The sequence below is a fragment of the Numenius arquata genome, chromosome 8, assembly GCF_964106895.1.
Source record: "Numenius arquata chromosome 8, bNumArq3.hap1.1, whole genome shotgun sequence".
NCBI lineage: Eukaryota > Metazoa > Chordata > Aves > Charadriiformes > Scolopacidae > Numenius > Numenius arquata.
Genome location: NC_133583.1, coordinates 21250625 through 21271575, shown reverse-complemented (window position 1 = coordinate 21271575; position 20951 = coordinate 21250625). Strand labels below are relative to the sequence as shown.

The window sequence follows — 20951 nt, the reverse complement described above, 5'->3', positions numbered from 1 at the left end:
ACGCAAACTGGCTTTAACTCATTCCTGCAAAATTGCCGAGTGCTGACTCTGAATCCATGGCATTATTTCCTCGTGTTGAAAGGGGAAAAGTATTCCTCGGGCTGTTTCTAACCCTCCGTGGCCATCTTTACCTTTCCAACAAGCGTCCTGAACGGTAGCCAGCTCTTTCCCCCCCTCTCTCCTCTGAAGGGGAGCGTGGAGAAATGGAGGGGAAACGAGCCTGCGTTGGGCTTTTTCCTCATGATTCCCCCAAAAATGCCGGAGGGCGAGGGAGAGGGCCGACGCCGATGAGCCTCCTGTGGTACCGGGCCGTCTCCCCGCGGGAAAATGGCGGCGCTGAGGGGGGCCGAGGTGGGCGGGCAGCGGCGCGGCGCGGGGGGACTCTTATCGTGACGAGGCGGCGAGGCCGCGCTCTGCGCCTCAGCCGCTCGCCCGGCTGGTGAGGCCCCGGGCGGGCCGGGGGGGGGGGAAGGGGGGAGGCGGCCGCCTTCCTCCGCCCGGAGCGGGCCATGCTTACCCCGAGGTTAGTACCGGGCCTCGCACCGCGGCCCCCGCGCCCGGGAAAGGGGGTGGGTATGGTTTTCCTTGAGGATTTATCCCGAAAGGAAAAAATCGACAAGGGAAATAAAAGGGCTTTGCCGCCATTAAAGGCTGAAAGGTTTTGACCTCAGTTATTCGGCCGCTTCCCCCAGTGGAAAATGTTGCTGGAATCCGCTGTGCTTTGTAGTTGCCGGGATGTTGACTAAATGAGATACCCATGGCCATATTGCCTGACTGAAACCGAGGCCTCCTTTAAATTTCTTACATAACTCCGCGAACGCTGTAAACAAACTCTGCAGCTCAGCAGCTCTCCAAGATTTCTCATTCACAATGTAAATATTGTTCCTAAAATACCCTGGCATGTGAACATAGAAAGCAGAGAGCGTGTTTGTTGGCTGATTGTACCTGCAGGGCTGCCTGTGCCCAAGAGCTGGACGTCGCCCCTTGGGTGGCACCGAGGTGGGCGCAGGGCACCCGGCTGGGATGGCCTTGGTAAGCCATGAGAAAAACTGCCCAAAACATCTGGACAGAAGTCTCAGCCACACTCCAATTACTGCTTCATGTAGTCTTTAATGTGGCACAGATGTACAGTTACTGTAAATAATGGAGGAGTCGCACATTACAGTCAAGTTAAGGTCGATTGCTGTGTTCCTGTCAAAGTCCTCTCTTTAAAGCCCTTGTCTGTCAGAGTTGTTTGTAGCCTGTGTGTTTGAGCTGTGTGGACATGGCTGACTTCTTGCTGTCTGAATGATAAGGAGTGATGCTTCCTGAATCTTCTTAACAGATTTTTAATCAGTAACTTTTAGTGTGCATAAATCAGTCTTTTAAAAAGGGGGGAAAATAAAACCCCCAAACATTTTTGCTTGTGATTTGCTTTTCTAACTGAAGTCTCCCTTAAACCAGCAGTTCCTGTGAGAGGACACTGTTGATCGTAGAATTTGCTGGTTAACTTGGGCACCTTAACTGCAGAAGTACCCTTTCAAACACACTTTGCTGCTGCTGCTGTGGCTGGGTTGGTTATCAGCTTTTCAAAGGAATTGTTTTACTATGTTGGTATGAGTAGTTGTTCAAAATAGTGAAGCTGTTACTGTATTTATAGTGCTTCTAGAGGGTCCAGTAATTCAGATTTTATTAGCAATTATAAACAGTTTCAATAAACTTTCAATGAAACGTTTACTCCTTTTATAAAACAGTCCATGAAAAATCTCATTTCTTAAAACCAGTACTTGAACACTGTTCTCAGTCTAAAGGTCTAATGCCTGACTTTTTTTAGAATTTTTGAAATTTGTCTGAAAGTGAATTGATGTGCTTCCTCAGCTTTTCCTACTTCACATCAGCTAACGTTACATTGTGTATCTGATGGATAGAGGCCATACTTTGTAAACTTTAATGATCCGGGCCCTTTTCCCTCTTTTTCATAAGAACCATGGAACTTGGAAAAGCAAGCTCTGTAATCCCAGCTCCTGACAATTTGACACAGTTGTAGCACTGTGACCTTATTTTCAGAGACTGGCTTGTGGTGTTAAAGCTCTTACTAAATAAACTTGCCATTCTCATGTTGTTTATCTTTTACGTCCCACATCATCTCTTTGAAGAAAATGATTAATGTGCTCCCCCACTGTAAGATTCTACCCGATGCCGTCTTTTATGTGATTGGACTAAATAAAATCCCATAAACTTTTGAGAATTTGGCGTTCACAGATTGAGTTAAGCTGGTACCCACTTTTACAAAAATCGTTGTCACAGGCATTGAGTGATGAATGAAAGTGTTTTTTCCAAATAAAAAAGTAGAAAATACTGTAAGGAACAACCCAGAAAATACTGTAAGAAAATGTAACTGCCATTTTTTATTTCCTCTAACAGTTCTGCACAGTGTCACCACTGAGTTTCAACACCACCAAGTTTGCCCAGAGCCTGCAGAACAGACTGATGTACCTGGCAATATTGAGCACACATGTATGTGGCTAATCTTGTTGCACTAGGACATGACCCACTGCTGCATCTATTTTATGTGCAAGCTTTCTCCTGGCATTAGCCCGTAGTTTTCTCTGTGTGATCATAAATAGTTTTTACAGTATTTTCCAGTGACTCAGTATAAAAGGTTTGTTGCATGTGCCAAGTTTGACTTCAAAAGGATGTTAATATGGCTGAATTATAAAAGCTGCACGTGACCCAGCACATGAATTGGTAGAACATAAGAGGAAATGTCTGCCAGAGGTGTTTGGGTGGGCATTGCACTTGTGGGTACAAATTAATCATTTTAATAGCTGCCTCTGAATCTTTCCAGTAACCCCTCTGACCTTCTAGCTGTTTTCATGGAAGCTTCTTTGCTCTTTCCTTACACTGTCAAATTTTCCTTCCCACTTGTTAGAAATTTTAGGGAAAGTTTGGAGTGTCCCTTTAACCTCATCTTTTATTGTTTGCTTTTCTGGATGTTTTTCCCCTCCAAACAATTCAAAGTGCCTTATGGACATGAAACAGTTCGCACTTCTGCACGGATGGATACTTGCAGTTTCCATTCCAGCGGTGACTTGTCTTTCTAGATCATGTTCTGTTCGTCCCAATGTATGCGGTAGCCTGACTCACTCCCCAGATGTGAACATTGGCAGGCTCCGCTCTATTTCACCGGCTTCATTTGACTTTCTCAGAATAAGGTTATTGTGCCTTCAAGCACCCTGATGGTATGTTGACTTCTGTATAGTTTACTTTTGAGATAGAAATAAAACCTTAGGTCTGGGTCCTGACTGGCGACCGTGGGATTGAGTTTCAGGTGTGCATTGGTATGTCAGAGTTTTGCAGTTCTACTGAAGCTATCTTCCATTAAAATGTACTGTAACTGTAGTAGCAGTGTCAGATTCTAAAGACAGACCATGTCCTCTGCAGAGCCTTCTTCAGCTTCTGAAGTATTCACATCTTCTGTCTTTTGGTCTTCACAGTTGGCAGAAATAGTTCTTCATTTGCACATTTTTCTAGTGTGTTGTGCAGGTTTTTCAAAGGCAACTGGAGCTACTGTCATTCTTTGAAGGGAAAGTTATGGGGAGGTAGCTGAACCAGATAAATCTTAAAAAGTTTGATTACATCTCCTTTGTCCTTTCCAAGAAATGTGCTGTTCCTCTGACAGGCTGTTAGACTGTGATTAGAACAGGGAAACCAGTGATGATGACACGTTGCAGGTTAGAGGACCAGAAAGTTTCTCTTTGGCTAATGCGATTGGCAGGAGGCTGAATAGTGTTTGTCCACGCCCCTTGAAAACTCAGTCAGAGCTGATGGGAGCTGTACTCAGCTGCCGGTTTCCACCTAGATATAGTTAAACAAAACTTTGAAGAAGTGAAATGGGCTTATGTTTAAGCTCCAGAAATCATAGTGCGTTTTAGGAAACTTTTTATAATTGCTGCAATGTCCAGTTATACCTAGATACTTGTTGCGATAGTACTGAAATGTTCCAGCTCCACATTTTGAGCTGTGACTTTTTAAAAATTTATTTAATTTTCCTAACAAACTAATTTGTATTTACAGTTACCTCAGAATTAATGAGATCAGTTACCATTTCAGATTTTTCCAGATATTAATTATATGTCAAAACTTTGTTGTTTACATCTTGGGTATGGCCTCACATAAAACCCTTCAAAAAATTACGGTAGTTTAAAATGAGCTATCAGGTGTGCAAAACAAAATGAGAACCTAAACATAGGAGGTTTGGAGCTGAGGGAACAGACAGTAGAAGTGCAGAGCAGAGGAATTAGTGAGCAGAGGTTCTAGGGTAATTTTGATTTTTACAGTTAACCTGCAGTCTGTACCTGTTGCAGTTAAGGTAACTTTGTCATCATTTCTGGAATGTATGTGTACGCATGTGTGCCAGCAGTGACATAATTGTTCATTTAATAAATCCCAGAGCTTTACTTATGGATGGAGTGATTGATTACTATTATAAAGCAACCAGTGCTACCTTTCAAAACAGTCCTATGAGTGTTGGAGAAAAGATGGCCAAACATAAAAAAAAAAAATTCCTGTGAGAAAGTGCAAGTAGGATCTGAGATTGTGTTAATTGATTTTACTGTACATTAGATTTAGATTTCAGTTTTGTGGGTTTGGCTTTTGACTAAGGTCTTACATCATGCGGTTCTCTTGCATTCTTTCATACTTGTGAATACTAAGCCTTCAGGATGGGAAGCTCTTCTGTACCTGAATGTTTTTGCTTGGTGCAGGCAGGCAGTAATGGGACACTCCTTTATGCATTTCACAGCTTACTAGGAATTTATTTCTTTTACTGTGAAATCTGTTCTCCTGGTTGATTACATTTGCAAGTGACTATCTGGTCCAAGATTTTATCTCTGAAAACCTTGTTTTGGTGAGGATAAATATAGAAAGTCTGACCTACGTTTGTTTATGTGTAAGATTATCCTATTTCTTGTCAGTGTGTTTTCAACGGTTTTATTTTGACCTCTCATCTCAAAGCTCTTTCCATTGGCGGTAGCGTTAAGGTGAAAAAAAATTTTCAAGAATTTTTTTAAGGGCAGGAAGTGCAGAATTCTGATTAGAGAGGAGTGGAGAGAGCAGAGGAAAATAGGTAGGGTTGGTGCGTGCGTACTTCTGGCTCTGAAAGAACTTGTGTAAATATGATGCTCAGTTCTCCAAACTGGGCCTGATGCTCAAGTTGAAAAATTCAGAAGAACAAAAGTTCTTTTCTGGGAAGAGTTGAGTTTAATTATTGGTGGTTGGAGAAGCTTGGAGGCAGTGCTTAAAATCCTGGGTGCCTTTGCTGAGTTGTTTCTCGCCTGAGGCAGAAAGTGGAGAATTGGCCACCTGCTTCTTTCCTTGTTAGCCACACTTGAATGGGGGATGAAATGGCGGATTTGCCAGCTACAGGCCTGGGTTACAGAATCACTTTACAGAATCTGGCTAGCAAAGAGCTGTTCTGGAGCCCTCCAGAACCACAGCAGGAGGCAGAGCTGCTCTAGTGCTGCTTGGAGAAGGGCGATAATGGGAGATCAGTCCTCAGTTTTATCTGTGCGTTGGCCTGAACATGGTCTTTAGTTTGTCCAGAAAATGTCCTGTGGGGGGGAATATACTGTACAAATAATGTTTAAATAACAGCAGAAAAGGGGGGGCACTCTCTGTCTTTCTCAGGAAACCGTATCAGATGTCCAGACTCTATGGATTCTTGCAAAAACAGTAATCTCTTGCAAGTTGCCTGCTTGAAAGCTTTTTGAGTACTAAACCATAAAAGGAAAAGGCTACTCAAAGTGACAGGAAAGCATAAAGCTAGTAAAATGGGATGAAAAAGGGTTATGTATTTAGGTGGCAGCCATTCAAAGTAGATGTGGTTTGAAGAATGTATTGGGCTGTTTGGAGTATTTTTTCATGTTATGAATACTTCAGATAATTGGCTGACACTCAAAGAGAAAACTGCTAATGCTTTCAGGTTTTGTTTGGGTTTTTTTCAGTGAATTTGGATTGTTTACAAAATTCTGAGTGAAACGTAGGATAATCCCCTCTGGATATATATCACTGTATTTTTTGAAATGTCACCTTAAATTCTTGCTTTACCAGCTCACAGAAACAAAATTAATGTATGCAAGTAGATACTTTTGTAGGAAACCATACCCATCATGTGGAGAAGATACTTTGTATCAGTGGGTTATAAATCCCTCAGTAGCCCTTAACTAAAGCAGCTGTCCTCTTTCAGACTTAAGAGTTTGTGAATAAATACATAAAAGATGTTAGAAAACAAATATTTTAACGATGCTGAAAATAGTGAAATCATATTTGAATTAGGTTACACAAATGAAAGTTTACTCTTAAGCAATATTATGCATTGGGTTTGTGTAAAGAAAACATCTTACATGATAATGTAAAAGCACTGTAAGTGGATACTTGTTCTTTCTGCAAGTGAAACACTCCTACAGTACAACCATTTCGAGTTAGAGCTCTCTTTCTGCCAAAGGGAGTGTGAAACGTCTGTGATTTCTTCACTGGGAGGTACAGTAATACTTTTGGCATCTGTTCCTTAAGGATCTGCAGGCTGGAAGTGAGTGCAAGCAGAACTGTCCCCTTCGGTGGGCCTCTTTTTTTTCCTTTTCCTTAAGCAGCTGGCAGTGTTAGTCTGTTCCTGTAGGATGAGTGTGAATTACCGCCACTTTGTGCCAGGGAACAGAACAGCCGCATTTAAAGGGTGTACAACAACCAAAAATATTAAGAAAGAACAATGCATTTTAGCTACCTTTGAACTGGTTCCTGAGGAGGACTGAAACAGTGCTTTCAATTAACAAACATTATTTAGAAGCAAACTGAAGCAGACTTTCAGCTAACAGTCAGGATGTGTGTGGTTTTGGTATGACATCCATCTGAGCACATGATGCTTGGTAAGTGCTGGAGCCTCGGTTATGATTCATTGGGGAGAAACATGGAAAACAATGTCTGTTTCTCAAGTGTTGGAGAAGTGAATTTAAGGTTGGAATCATGTATAATTTTGGTAAAACAAACCTGCGACTAGCTCGAATACCTCTGTTAGAAGGGTGATGGGTTTGGCTGATGTAACAGTGTCCCGCTGCCTCATGTTTGTTCAGGTTCTCACCAGTATTAATTGCTAGCTATTTTTTAAGCCAGTGGAGATGCCCTGGCATACTCACCACTGAAGATGGAGTCCAGAGTTACACATGCTGATTTTGAAGACAAAGTGCAGTCGGAGCATGGTAAAGCTGTTTGGACAGCTGGATTTATTTGTAGTATATATTTTTAAATTATTTTTCAAACGTGGTCAGAAGTCCTACTTTGTAATTTTCTGCCCTTATGTTTGAACTAAGAGATGCGTCTCTGTACTTGTTCAATCCATGTGGAATTTTTATGCTAATTCACTTCAGTGAAATATAATTATCTTCAAAGACATGCAATTTTGATTGCCCTTTCAGACAAAGCATCTAATATCAAAACAAGAATGACTTCTCTCAATAATAATTTTTTAAAATTGTAACAAACTTTCAGCTTCTAATAGAAAATTATTTTTAAAGTCACATTTCAAACTAAAATTATTTCATGATATGAAATTGATGAATACTCTATAAATAATTTTATGCACAATTGTTTTACAAGTGGAGTCAGATGTCTGTAGGATTTGCTATTTATATTTAAATAGGAGGGACTAAGAAGTGCTGGTATATTTTCACAAGGGCAGAGCTATCATGTTACTATTCCGCACGGTGCTGTAAATTTTTCAGTTGGGCTCTAAAAAAAATAATATCTGATGTGGAAGTAGAAGCTTCAGGTGGTTTTTAATTTTTTGCTAAGACTACATAGTTGGAGGTAGATGAATTTGGGAGAGGATTTTTGAGGAGTGGAGTATAAACTGTTCCCTGCCCGGAAGAGGAGTTGTTCTAATTTAGGAAGAGGGAATTATTTGCCTACAGAAAGGGCTAGGGTATGGTCTGCTGCGATTACTGAGATAACTCAATAATTTTAGGTATCTTCAGGGAAGGTCTGCCCACTGTGCTGTGCTTCCTGGCCTCAGACTCATCCCATTTCTCAGTTTGTTTGTCCCTTTTTCCAAAAATCTGCAGAAAAGTTCATTTATTTTTTATTATTTTCAGCAAAACTACCAGTTCACCAATATTTAGGACTATGACTTTTTGTTTAAAGTGAGGAAGAGTGAAATAGGTGCTGTTGTGTAAAAGGGAAAATTTCTTTTGCTTGGGAATTTCAGTAGGTTTGTTCATCACTGCTCACTTGAGAGCCCTGCCTCCTTCCCTCCCTCCCCCATAAATGCAGCACTAAGTTGTTGAAATCCCAGTTTTAAGGAAAAAAAAAAAACAAACCCTCAAACAACTGGTCCAGCTACTTTTTTTTGTTGTTGTTTCATTTTACAAGTATTTTTGGTGGAGGAAACAAAGTTTTTCCTTTGAAAATCAGCTTGTGCTTATTAAAACAAAATACAATAATTCTGAACAGGATTTTGGGGTTTTTTTGAGGCAGTGAAAAGTAGGAATCTACTGGAGCTGTATGTGGTGGTGCAGCCTCCAAACAGTTAGTTAAATTGTAGTAGATGAGATAATATTTAGTTGAAAACTAAGACTTTTGGCTTGCAGCCACCAAAGATACTGCATTGCAGCAAGAAGAATGAGCCATCTCCACACGGCATTGCCTTTATCACTTGAACAATGATTTTAGCAACGTCTTTTCATGTTGTTATTTCCCAGGCTATCTAATGGCTGTTGTCCAGGTACAAAAACAGTCTGCAAAGGCATACTATTTATGAAGTCCCATGCTTGCTTCCTAAGGGGTGGTGAAGGATTAGTTTGCTGTGTTCAGTAGCCGTTTCAGTACTGTAATTCAAGATGGGCTACTGTACTTTAAATATAGAGTCTGTTGTGCTGCCGCTAAGTCACACATTTGCATCAGTCATTAGCTCAGGGCAATGCAATTCTAAACTTCTTTCTTCCGAATGCTGATACTGCAGAGTCGGCTTGTGAATTGAAATGGTACCAAAGCTGGCAAAAGATGGAAATGTAGCACTGTGAGAATGTACTTCCTGGTGGTTTGAGTGCTACTTTATTGTGTCTAAATCTGGCCTATAAAGAAGGACTCAGGAAACACATGATTTTCAGAGAACATCTTGAGCACCAGCTGTGAAACCTTAAAGTTAGATTTTATGGTCAATTCTGCTAATCTGCAACTACTAATTTGTAATTAATTAAAAAGGCAGAGCAGGGGGATCTGAACGGTTAGAAATTGTATTGTTATTCTGTTGGCTGTTCCCTCCTAAGCACGCCAGGGGAATTTGGCATAGAGAGTAAGCTGTATCCCAAGGTTCTCAAGTCACTGGTTGCCTGGTACCGTATTAACCCTAACTTGTACCATGATAAATGAGTTTTGATTCAGGCAGCAATAGCAGATTTCAAACTTGCAACAACCAAGGGACTCTCAAGCAGGCTGAAGAATAGCACTGGAGACTTGCGATGCATTCAGCAAAGGTCCTGTTCCTGAACACAGCAAATATCTGCACCCTCATCTCAGGAAAGATTATAGCTTTTCTAGCTCTTGCATGAGAGGGGCCACAAGGATGACAAAGATATGGAACAGGTTTTGTTTGAAAAAAGTGGTACCCTGGAGAAGAAAGGTTGTTTGTTGAACAGAGGTGAATTCAGGAGTGATATGAAGATGATAAGCAGGGAGCAATGGCTTCTCTCCCTCTCCTAATACAAGAACTAGGGCAGTAACAGACTAAACCATTAGATTTTAGGTGAAAAAGAAAAGGAGCTTGTGAAGACAAGGTACTTAACAAAGCATGTAGTTTAAACTGTGGAATCCATTCCCACAGGATGCTGTTGAGTCTAAAAGTTTACATGGTCTTAAAAGGCACTTAAATGCTGTGGGACCAGCCCTGTCTCCCAGGGTAGGGCTATGGCAGAGCACCCCCGCACTCTGTGTGGGGGGGTTTTCAAATTCTCCCGAGGGCTGCTGGCACTGGGGGTGGGGGGGTATGGGAGTGTGTATGTGTGTGGTGTTGGAGAATGAATGTGAACACCAGTGCTGTTTTGCTTTGAGATCATATAGAGAAATCAACTTCAGGACAAAGTAGTATCGTTGTCTGTTTTTAACTAACATAAAGCAACAAGTAACCATTAGATAACTCTTAAGTAATTATTTCATTTATATAAACCTGGAAGGTTTTTCCGTAGCATTTTTGTTGATAAGCTTTGGGGTTCCTTGTTCTCCTCTGTTGGCAGGGCTTATTTTTTCCCCTTAGCTGTTAAGTATCAGCTTGCTATGGTATGCTTTAAAAAGTGGGGGAAAAACCCTCGTAAATGGATTTTAGCCACTCATACACAGGATGTATAGGGCACTTCACTATTACTTCGAGTCTTCTGAAGAGAGAGTGCATTTTCCATAGAACCAGCTTTTTCCTTAGCTCACTCTTATGTGAAAGATAGACTGAGCTTGCTGTTTCACACTGTGGCACAAGGGATGGTTAGTGTGTTAACTCAAACTGGTATGCCAGTTATACCCATGCTTACCTAGGTAATGGTTATGAACGACTGCCTTCACCAGTATGAATGAAGTACCTATCCTTTGATTCACTGGTTTGCCTTTAATGGCGATTAGATTGCTGTATGGAAAGTGAAACATCTCATACTTCAGTACAAGATCGGTATTACTTTAATTGCAGTGAATGATAGGCTAATTATGTGAGATTTACTGTTTAGTAGTCGTTTGAAATTACTCTTTTAAAGAACGGTTGTAATTAAATGATTCTGAAATGAGTGCAGTGTAGTTTGCTTTTCCTTTATTTTCTGATCAGAGAGTTTGGCTTCCTGCTGTGATTTGCTGCGTTGTGCTGGTATCAACCTATGTCTTTTGAGTAAAATAAACTTTTCTTGGGCTTCAGCAATGCTTAAGAGAATACTGCAGTGTTAGGAGACAGAGCGGGATTAATAGTACATTAAATGAGGAGGTGTCTGATCTTAACAAAACATGGTCGGTTGTTACTTGGTGCATTTAGATACGTATCTAAGAAATTCTAGGCTGAGAAAAAACGTTGGTTGCCAGAGCTTGCACATGTAAATCTTTGGCTTATCTTTGAGGCGAGGTGGCTGGATAGAGCAGGGATACCTCACTGAGGGACTCTATACCCCTCCTCACAACCAAGCAAAACACATTGCCTCATGTTTCTTAAAGGGATTTAACGTTGCATATTTCGTTATAGCTTGTAACGATAATAAGTCCTTTGACTTTTTTCTCTTTCATGTATTAGAAACAAGACTGCCAATGGAGATTATCGGAAGGAGCACAGAGAGAGGAGTCGCAGCCCGATAGAGAGGGCTGCAGCCCCAACCATGAGCCTTCACGCCAATCACATGTATGCCTCAATCCCAAGCTTGACCATGGATCAACCTCTAGCACTGACCAAAAACAGCATGGATGCAACACGAACAGTTAGCATCACACCTACACTGACTTCTGTGGAACGGCAGCAGGTACTGGCTTCTGGGTTGACAAGAAACTCTGGGTGGTTGTAGGAATCCTTGCTGTAGACACAATGAGGACTTCCCAGATGTGAGCAGAACATATTGTGAGTTACAATAGGTAGGCGATACTATTCTTCAGGCAAAATGTGTTTTAAAAATGCACAATGAATGTCACAGCTCATTGTGTTTAATGTGAATAAATTGCCGGTGTTTAAATGTATCTCTCGGATCTCTCGGCCTTCCTGCCCTTTCTGATGCTTTACTAAGCTTGTGAATGCATGTTGTAATTGGGAATGCAAAGTCTGAGTTGCTCTGTGGTTGAGCGAGGCTCCAGTACCTGTTAGGCACTTACTGATGTAGTTCACTAGGTAAAGAGGGTGGAAGAGGTGCAAGACAGAAAGAGCGTAAAGGAGAATTTTGCACTGAATTTTCCAGGTGAAAGAAGCTGGAATGACCTTATTTGTTTTAGCCAGACAAAAGCATTCATTGCGTTGTTCAGAGCAATGTTGTATTGCTATTACATAAAGACTTGTGAAGTGATGATGTTTTATTATTTTATAGTTCATTTCCATATGCTGGAGTGGCTCTTGTTTGGTTTGGTTTGGGCTGGTTGGTTGGTTTTTGGCTTGCCATCTTGTACATTGTAGTTTTTTCCTTCAGAACTGCTGAAGATGAGCCATCTCTATGCAGTTCATACAACAACCATTTTCTTATATGTCAGGCTCACTTTTATCCCTCTCACAAGTGGAGAGACAAAGCAAGATAATTGAGTTGTGATGAGCTACAGCGTTGAGAAATTAAACTGGCCTGTGTACCCAAGCTTGTCCGTCCGTCCTTCCGTCCGTCCTTCCTTCCTTCCTTCCTTCCTTCCTTCCTTCCTTCCTTCCTCCCTCCCCTACTGTGATGCCCTACAAAGGGTAAACACTTTAAGTGTTTCTTAACACTTTTTCAGAGGTTTGGATTTTTCAGAGGTTAATCTTTCAGAGGTTGGGATTTTTCATATGCAGTTTATGAAAGCTGCTTTTCACTGCAGCCATATACTTTCCATCTGCTGTGTAGATTTTCAGGGTGGTTGGCTACGTACGTTAGTCTTTTAACATTTTGCTGTGCCAAAAAGCCTAGCTTTACACTAGTTGCTGATATCTTGCATCATTTGGCACGCAGATTGCAGTTATTGTTCTGGGCAGAACGGCTCTTCTTTGCTCTCGGCGTTCAGTGATGACAGAGGAGGAAGGGACAGGCTTCCACTGACGACACTGGTGCCCTTTGATAGCGTTACTGCTGCGTCCCAGCTCAGCAGCGAACACCGCTGACACTCATCTATTTTGGTGTGTTTGACTTGGGCTGATTCCTGTTGCCCATTACCAGATTCCTTTCTCTTTTGTTATCATCTCTGACGTTTTGAGATAGATTACAATCTGTTTTCTTGGGAAAATAGGATGTTGAGGTAAGGCCTGCTAAGAGCACAGAGTAGGAATCATACGAAGGAAAAAGCATATTGAAAATAAGAAACCCTAATTTGATGATCTGTTGTTTTAGTTTTCTGGTTTTTTTTAACCTTAACATGATGAAATCCCATTCAACTTACTGTTTCTAATAAAGAGGTGGGAAAAAATAGCTTGTTATTTTGGCAGCATAGGGTTATTCAGCTGCTCTACTTGCTGTTACTAAATTCTCAGCTTATCTCAATATTTTCATACAAGTATATATAGTGTATATATATAGTCTGCTCAGTGCATCTGTACATACAGAACCGTACCAGGGGATTCTGTAAGGTGCCTGATCCTGCATCTCACATCCTCTGTGGTGTTGGTACATACATTCTTGAGACAAGCTTTTTTTATTACCTCTCTCTCTATTTCCCACCTTCTGTGTGTCTAAAAAACTCTTCTGAAGAGATAAGCATGTATACACCCCTTAAAAAACGCTTCATAGATGGGCAAAGTCTTGGCCCCTACAAAAAAGAAGATAAATTCTTCCACATGTGAACTGCTTACAGAAAAATAAAATAATTCACTTACTCGCTTGTTTTTACTGCACTGACAGCAAAGTAAAAAAATAAGATGTAAATGGTATGATTCCCGTTGTCTCTAGACAAACAGAATCATAGATGATAGTGTTAAACCTTCCCTTGAAAGCTCATCTCTTACTTCTGTCTTGCTCTTACTCTGTCTGGACTAACGTACCACCAAACAATGAAAACTGTTTCCTTCCTCGTTGACTTTGTATATAGGTAAAGTACTGATTTCTTGTGGCTTTGCTGCACAGATATGTAAAGTGGACAAGAAATTAAAACTCTGTTAATTATCTCAATTCTGTTAATCTTTTGGACACTTGGCCATTAACTTGCATTGAGTATAGCTAAATGTACTCCTTGCATCGTAAAACATACCAAAGATGCAGAGCAAAAATACTCCAATACCTGTGTTACTTCCCTTCGGCCACCTGGAGAAACTGGGATATTTCTTTTCCTAAGGCCTTGTTTCAGTATAACATTTACATAGGTTTACTATGTAAATTGTTAAATTTGTTTAAAATTGTTTAAATTTTAAGAACAGTATTTTATGTTTATACTTTGTACAAAGTACACGGTGTGAAATTAAGATTATGTGAATAGACATTTTGGGCAATTTGCTTGTGTTGAGAATGAAAAAGGGTGATGTTTATCAAGTAGTGCTAGAAAGGCAGATTAATTACAACAGGAAAGGACTTGCGGTCAAGACTGGCTCAGGAGCTCTTCAAATTTTACATCTTATGGGCTTATTGTTTTGTGGCTGCAGTAGGGAACACAGAATTAGTCAGGCCAGGAAAGCTCAGCTTCTGAATGAAAAATGATGCCATTAAAACTTGGTTAACGCTAAGAAGACAAATACCTGTAAAATTTGTAAAGGCCTTGTGAGTCCTGGAATCAGAAGGGCGTGTGGACATAGAATGAAACAAGTATTTAATGTGTTGATATTTAGTTCTGCATATGTGATGCCTGTGAAGTGGAAACGGTCTCTGTAAAATCACTTTAATGCTTTTAATGATTTGCTTTTATACTGCCCTTTTTTCTGTATGGCCGCTTGCCACTTCAGTAACTAGGAACCATTATGGAAATGCAATGTGGGGTTTTTTTAATCAGACAGAGAAATAATAGCTGAACATTTGGGATTTTAATATGCTTTATTGAATTGGACAGTCTATGGGTTATTTCATTGCTGGGATTCAGCTCAGTGTTTGTACATCTCAAGCGATTATGCAGTGAACTGCTGCTAATATGGCTTTGGCTAATTGCCTTAGTGAGTGACAGTTTTCTTTTTTTCTTCCGTATTAGAACCGTCCATCTGTAATCACGTGTGCTTCTGCGAACAACCGGAACTGTAACCTCTCTCACTGTCCCATCGCTCACAGTGGCTGCGGTTCAGCAGTGCCTGCCTACAGAAGACCCTCTAGCAGTAAGTTACATGTCTGCACTCTTACCTGCCTGATTTTTGAGGAGAACAAAACCATCTCACTAACCTTAACTGTGTAGGCACTGATGTATTAACAGGAATAAAAAGGAGGTGAAACAATGGACACCTCTTTGTATCCCATCTACCCAGAGCCAGGCTGGCGCAGATTCCCTCTGCACTCTTTGTAACCATCAATCCTAAGCCCCAGTAGAAAGTACCAATTCAAAATTAGGGGGAGAGCGAGCTGTTCTCTTTTCTTGTTTTGAAAGGCTTCTTTAAAAAAACAAACACCCCACACAGACAAATAAGTCATTATGTTTATTTTAGTCTAACTGACGAACAGCAGACAGGGCCAGCGGATCCAACCGTGCTCTTATTTTAGGAGCTGTAGTTTCCCCACTCTTTCAGCAGTCACTAGACTTCTGTGATTCAGCTGCAGTCACAAAAATCTTTTCCTGTAGATACAAATACTCTTCCAAAGCACATCCCCTCCACCTTTCTCGGCAGGGATAACACAAAAAGCTTTGGAGGGCAGTTGCTATAGCAACCCAGGCAGGGAGCTTTAGCTTTCTACCTTCTGTGCAATTAGTACTTTTCATGAAATCTTTTCATGCAGTACTTGCTGGGGAACCTTGGGATGTTTCTCTGCACTTTCTCTCGCTGTGCGACTAGGGGAAAACGCAGCCCTTTCATCTCGAGTCCCATACCTGCTGATGCAGAGATTTAACACACAGCCTTTCCAAAAGTCCCTGGCAGTGAGGCCTCATCAACCGGAACGTGTCAGTGTAACAATACTAGTATGACGTAGGTACGAACCTAAAAGTCCCTCAGAAGATGATGATTATATGTTTTTTTTAAAAAGATCAATGTATTGTTGAAAGCTGGAATGAGAAACTGAAGTGCGACCCTGGAGGATATATTACGCTTTTAGAGAAGTCAGTAGTTAGAGATCTAAGATGTTGGAAGCTTTCTGGAAAACTGCTGTTGCTTGTCTAAGGAGAGCTCCTTCATCGAGAGCCCAGCTGTGCTGACACCGGCTTTGGAGCAGTGGTGAAGGTTCTCAGCAAATACTTGTCTCTTGTCACTTGAAGAGGTCTCTGTGCGTGACGCATTTATTTTAGCACCAATCAAGCCTTTCTGTAGCATGAAGGACAATGGCACGGATCCCAACAGTTTTAAGTATTTTTGAAAGATAAATCTCACTTGGACACACAGATACTGTTTCTAAATTGTAAAACTGCAACTTTCTCATATTTAGTTTGAGGAATTATCACTATTCTCATTCAAAATCTATCTTTTAAGGTTCCTTGTTCCTCTTGTAACAGCATTACACCGCTTCAATGCTGGTAGTACCTACTGCAGAGATAATGATTCATTTATTTTTCTGACTGGCTCCTAGCACGAGTCTGTCAGGTAAAAGGAAACCCTGAAACCAGCTTCTGACATGCTGTGATTCAGAACAGGGTCTCCTCAAAAGAACTGTTTCCATCTTTAATTCTATTAAAGTCTAAATATAAGTTCTACGTGCTTGTTTTGGGAGAGGGTTTCCATAGAATCCGGGGTGTAGCTGTTACTAGCCTGAGGGAGAGCTATAATTATATACAAAGCACTTACCTGGTGCAGGTCACAGAAATGCAAAAATGTTTAACACCAGTCATTACTTCTTTTTTTAATTTTAACTCCTTCCATCTTCTTCCCTGCCCCACGCACTCCCAGTTCTATAAGGATGTAGAGGAGTCTTGCTTTATGCCGAGATGATAGGAAAACGGGAGAAGATCTGGGTTCTGCACCCAGTAGCTGGTGCCAGGATCCTGCACTGAAGTAACGCTTCTCTTCTGCCTCCTTCCCCATCCAGCTACCACTGCCTGCGACCCGGTGGTGGAGGAGCACTTCCGCCGGAGCCTTGGCAAGAACTACAAGGAGCCTGAGCCAGTGGCAAACTCTGTGTCCATCACGGGATCAGTCGACGACCACTTTGCCAAAGCACTTGGGGATACATGGCTTCAGATTAAAGCTGCGAAGGACGGAGTCTCCAGCAGTCCCGAGTCTGCCTCGCGGCGGGGCCAGTCTTCCCCTTCCTCTCACATGGTCAATCATAATCACTCGCCCTCTGTGGTCTCATGAAGAGAGGACCGAGACGTTTGTGAATTTGCATGGTTTGACTGAGCTTTGAACAGTGCTTAAAATAGTGTTGGGGGAGGGGAGATTAGTTTTCAACACATGTTTTTGTGTACTCACTTTTTATTTGTAAAAGGGTGCCCTTAAAGATGATAGCAGGAACTATTTCATAAAGATCCATACGATGTAGCATCCTTTTTTTTTTTTCCTGCCTCAATTACCAAAGAAACCTCTGATGCAAATCTGCTGCCCCTGAAAAAAAAATAATGCACGCTAATCCACAAAAGCCATTACACTTAGTTGGTTGACCCAAGTGCTTTTTTGCTTTTATTAGCTTCTGGAGACTAGAATTTGTCTGGTTTGCTTACATTGCGCTTTTTTTTTTTTTATTTTTATTTCCCTCTGTGAAGTAATTTTGTATGTATATACTTGAAAAGAACTGTCATGTATGATTTGCACTATTGGAGGAGGACTGAAGTTGCATAGCAACTTTCTGGAAGATGTTAACATTTTGAGGGCAAACTGCTGAAAAAAGGGTTTAAGGATGACATTTCTATCAGTTTGATTTTTTTTTTTTTTTTTCTTAAAGCAAAACAGCTTTGGAAGGGGAAGTCTCATACAGGTTATAGGTCTTTCTCTCTTTAGATTTCAGGTGCTTAGTGCTTGCAACTGGACTGCATAATTTACAGAACACGGGCATTTTTTTCCTAAACACTGCAGTTTGTTAGAATAGAGCTGAGGTCGGAGGGTTCAATAGTGCTTAACGATGCATGTTTTATGAAAAATAGCTGGTATCTATTAATGTATAGACAGTAAGAATCATAATACTTATTAGCTTTCCTTCAGAATTAGTTTATTTTTGTCAGTAACAATCCTAGATATACTTACTGCTGGTACAGTTGTACTCTATGATATTTGTATTTGATATTCACTTTAGTAGCAGCCAGCAAACGAGGACAGCCTCAGGACAGGCCTCAACTGACGCAGGTTAGAGATACCCGATGCGTGGTACAGGATGCTAGAGCTTTGCGCGTGACCGAGTACTTGTTTCTGTCTGCAGCGCTGTCTGCTGAGCAGGAATCCGCTTCCTAGAGCCGAGTCTGTGTAATCCACCGTTAACAAGCTGCAGGAACTGCTACCGTTACGTATCTTGGCTGGACAACAGATTGTTACAGTTTGTGAAATAGGATCTTTTAATTTTTTTTTTAAGCTTATTCATAAACCTATGCCAAGTTGCAGCATACATTCCTCCAGTAGAAGACTTTATACAGGTATTACTGCATTTATTATCATTTGCTATATTAATAGCTACTAACTAGAAATTAGGCGGTAGAGGCAGGCGTAAAACCACAGCTGTGCTAGTACTAAGAGCTTCTCTTCTTCTTGTTAAGTGTAACTGCTCTCCCCCATACATTCCATCTTCCCAGTACAGTTGCAACTAGGGCTTTTTTTTTTTTATACTGGGTGACCTGAAATGATTGGTTCAGTGTAGAAAGTTAGAACTAGTTGGAAGATGAACTACACGTGATGTATTATGGACTGTGTTACAGTATTGGGTCCATGGTGGCTTTTATTTTATGTTGTTGTTTTTCTTTTTTAAAGTTAAGCTATTTAATTTGGAAAAGGTGCAGGGTAGAAAGAGATCGGGAGATTGGCTCTTACTCTTGTTGAGAAGGTGGCTGCTCAATTTTCTTGGAAAAAATTTAAAAAAAAAAAAAAAACCACACACACCTAAGCCCCCAGTTTTTACACATTTCACTACCATCTTACTGGGTAGTCAACGCTTCCTTGCTTTGGCATTCAGTACCCTACTCTCTGTAGGAAGATTGTTAAAAGAACACTTTTTTATATAGGTAACTTTAAGACCATCGTTACGCTGTGCGTAAAGAATGTACAGAGAAATTTGTAGGTATTTTTTGAGGAACAATTAATTTGTTAATGATATGTAGCTATTTAATTTTTCCCTTTCCTTTATTGTAATCATTCTTTTTTTTTTTTTTTTGTTTGGAGAAAAAAGTTGATCTTTTTTTTTGTTGTAGATTTGTCTGTAATACAGTAAAAGTGCAGGAACACAGTTATTCTATGAGGACACTGCATTAGCATTAATAGCCACTAGTTTGTTATTGCTACGGGCTACTGAGCATTGTAACAGTAAAATACTAATACTGTAGATGGACTCTGTGGAAAATGTGACTCCTATATTTCTTTGTAAACACAAATAAGATAATGTTTTTAAAGCTAATATTTTCAATAATAGCTGTTTTACAAGGTTACATTTACTTATCTGAGATAGGTAAATGGATTTGAGGGCAATAAAGATTTAATGTGATATGTCCAGTAAAAACATATATTAGACACAATAATGTCACGGAAGCCAAAGGGTTGGGGGGAGGCGGAAGGAAACAAAACTGAACTCACCACCATCGCCAGAGGCGGTGACGTTCCTTCCCAGAGCCGGGTTATCTACAGTCCCGTTGGAAAGATTCTCTCTGTGTTTGTAAATCTGTAATATACCATTCTTTTGTGGCCTTGTTTCACCTGGAAAAAAAAAAGGTTTGGCAGGCCATCTTTTTTTTTTTTGTACTTAAAAGTAGCCTTAAAGAACAATAAAGTGCTCTTAAATCACAGGTGTGTCCGTACGCTTCTCTGTGGCTGGGTAAGAGCGGAAATCCTTTCCTACAGGTACTTCGTGAGCAGCTGGAAGCGGAAACAAACCCCTGTTGGTGTCGTGTTTTCAGTAGGAGACCGTTCCTTCGTTCCACTGGAGACCGTTAGTCCTTAAAATTAATCTGTAATTTCTAAGGGTTGTAATTACCTGATTTTGAGAAAGGCTGGTGAACCAGGCCAGAGCCTGCAGAGGAATTTCCACTCTGAATGCGGCAGAGGTGTCTCCAAAAATGAGAAAAGGAGCCCCTAAAAAATAAGGAGACAGAAAGTTACTCTTGTGTGAGACAAACGAAGCGGGTGTGACACGCGTGTGCATTGTTCAAGCAAAGGGCTATTTTTGGGGTGTGGGAGATTCCATGAGAACACATGGAGAATGATTAGTTTAACACATCTGAAAAACATCCCTCCCTCAACACCCGTGGAAAGCAGCCTAAAGACACGCTCTAAGAGCCTTTGGGAGGGAGGCCAACGACAACAGCCCTCACTCGCCTCCCAGTCTGCGCTCGCAGGGAGCTGGTTTCCTTTCAGGAAAAAGTCATCCCTGCATCAACATTTTGGGGACCGCCTGAACCGGGACAAGCCGCGCCGCTGCCTGTCAGGTCAGTCACTTACAGAGTGCTCTATTTTCTACAGGCTAAAAGGAAAAATACAGTAGCTTTGTTCTTTTTTCCTACGACTTGATTTTTCTAATTAGCAGCAAGTGGTAATTTAGCAGAAAAGGGAGAGCACCGTGGCCTGGAAAAACTGGACCGTACACACACATGTCGTATCATTATTAAGTTCTATACTATTTGTAATGGCTTATCTTTTTCTGTGACCTAAGTGAAAGGCAACTTCCAGCTCTGTGTTTGTAATCTCGCCCCTACGCACACACTATTGGTGCTAATTTAATTCAAACCAGGATTTTAATATGAGGAAACAGCCCTGACGTCCCAAACGCACTGGGGGTAGAGTTGGGCCCTGTTTGCACAGTTCAGAGAGTGACCTCTCCTGAACACTGTTTCTACGTATTTCAAGCTGCATTAGTTGTGAAAATTAAACCTACACACAAATACAGATAGTGATGGTGTGACACAACGGCGGTACAACAAGCCGTGTAATTGTGTATGGGCACAGGCAGCACAGCTCTACCTGCTAAACCTGTACCGGTAGCTGCTGGAGAATGTTCAGCTCCTCTAAAACTACAGCCACGGCGCCAGCAAGGGGAGTTTGCCGGCAGTACCACGTTCCGTTT

General features: G+C 41.0%; 1 protein-coding gene across 2 annotated transcripts in view; it reads left to right on the top strand.

Annotated features, from left to right (window-relative positions):
* Nucleotides 1-19676, top strand: part of VGLL4 (vestigial like family member 4) — a 105704-nt gene extending 86028 nt beyond the window's left edge. For both annotated transcript variants that reach the window (XM_074152483.1, XM_074152484.1), the window contains 3 exons: nucleotides 11285-11507; nucleotides 14815-14935; nucleotides 16788-19676. In XM_074152483.1, the coding sequence (XP_074008584.1) occupies nucleotides 11285-11507; nucleotides 14815-14935; nucleotides 16788-17056 (613 nt within the window). In that variant the 3' untranslated portion in view covers nucleotides 17057-19676. The remainder of the gene's footprint in view (nucleotides 1-11284; nucleotides 11508-14814; nucleotides 14936-16787) is intronic.
* The last annotated feature ends 1275 nt before the right edge of the window (nucleotides 19677-20951 follow it).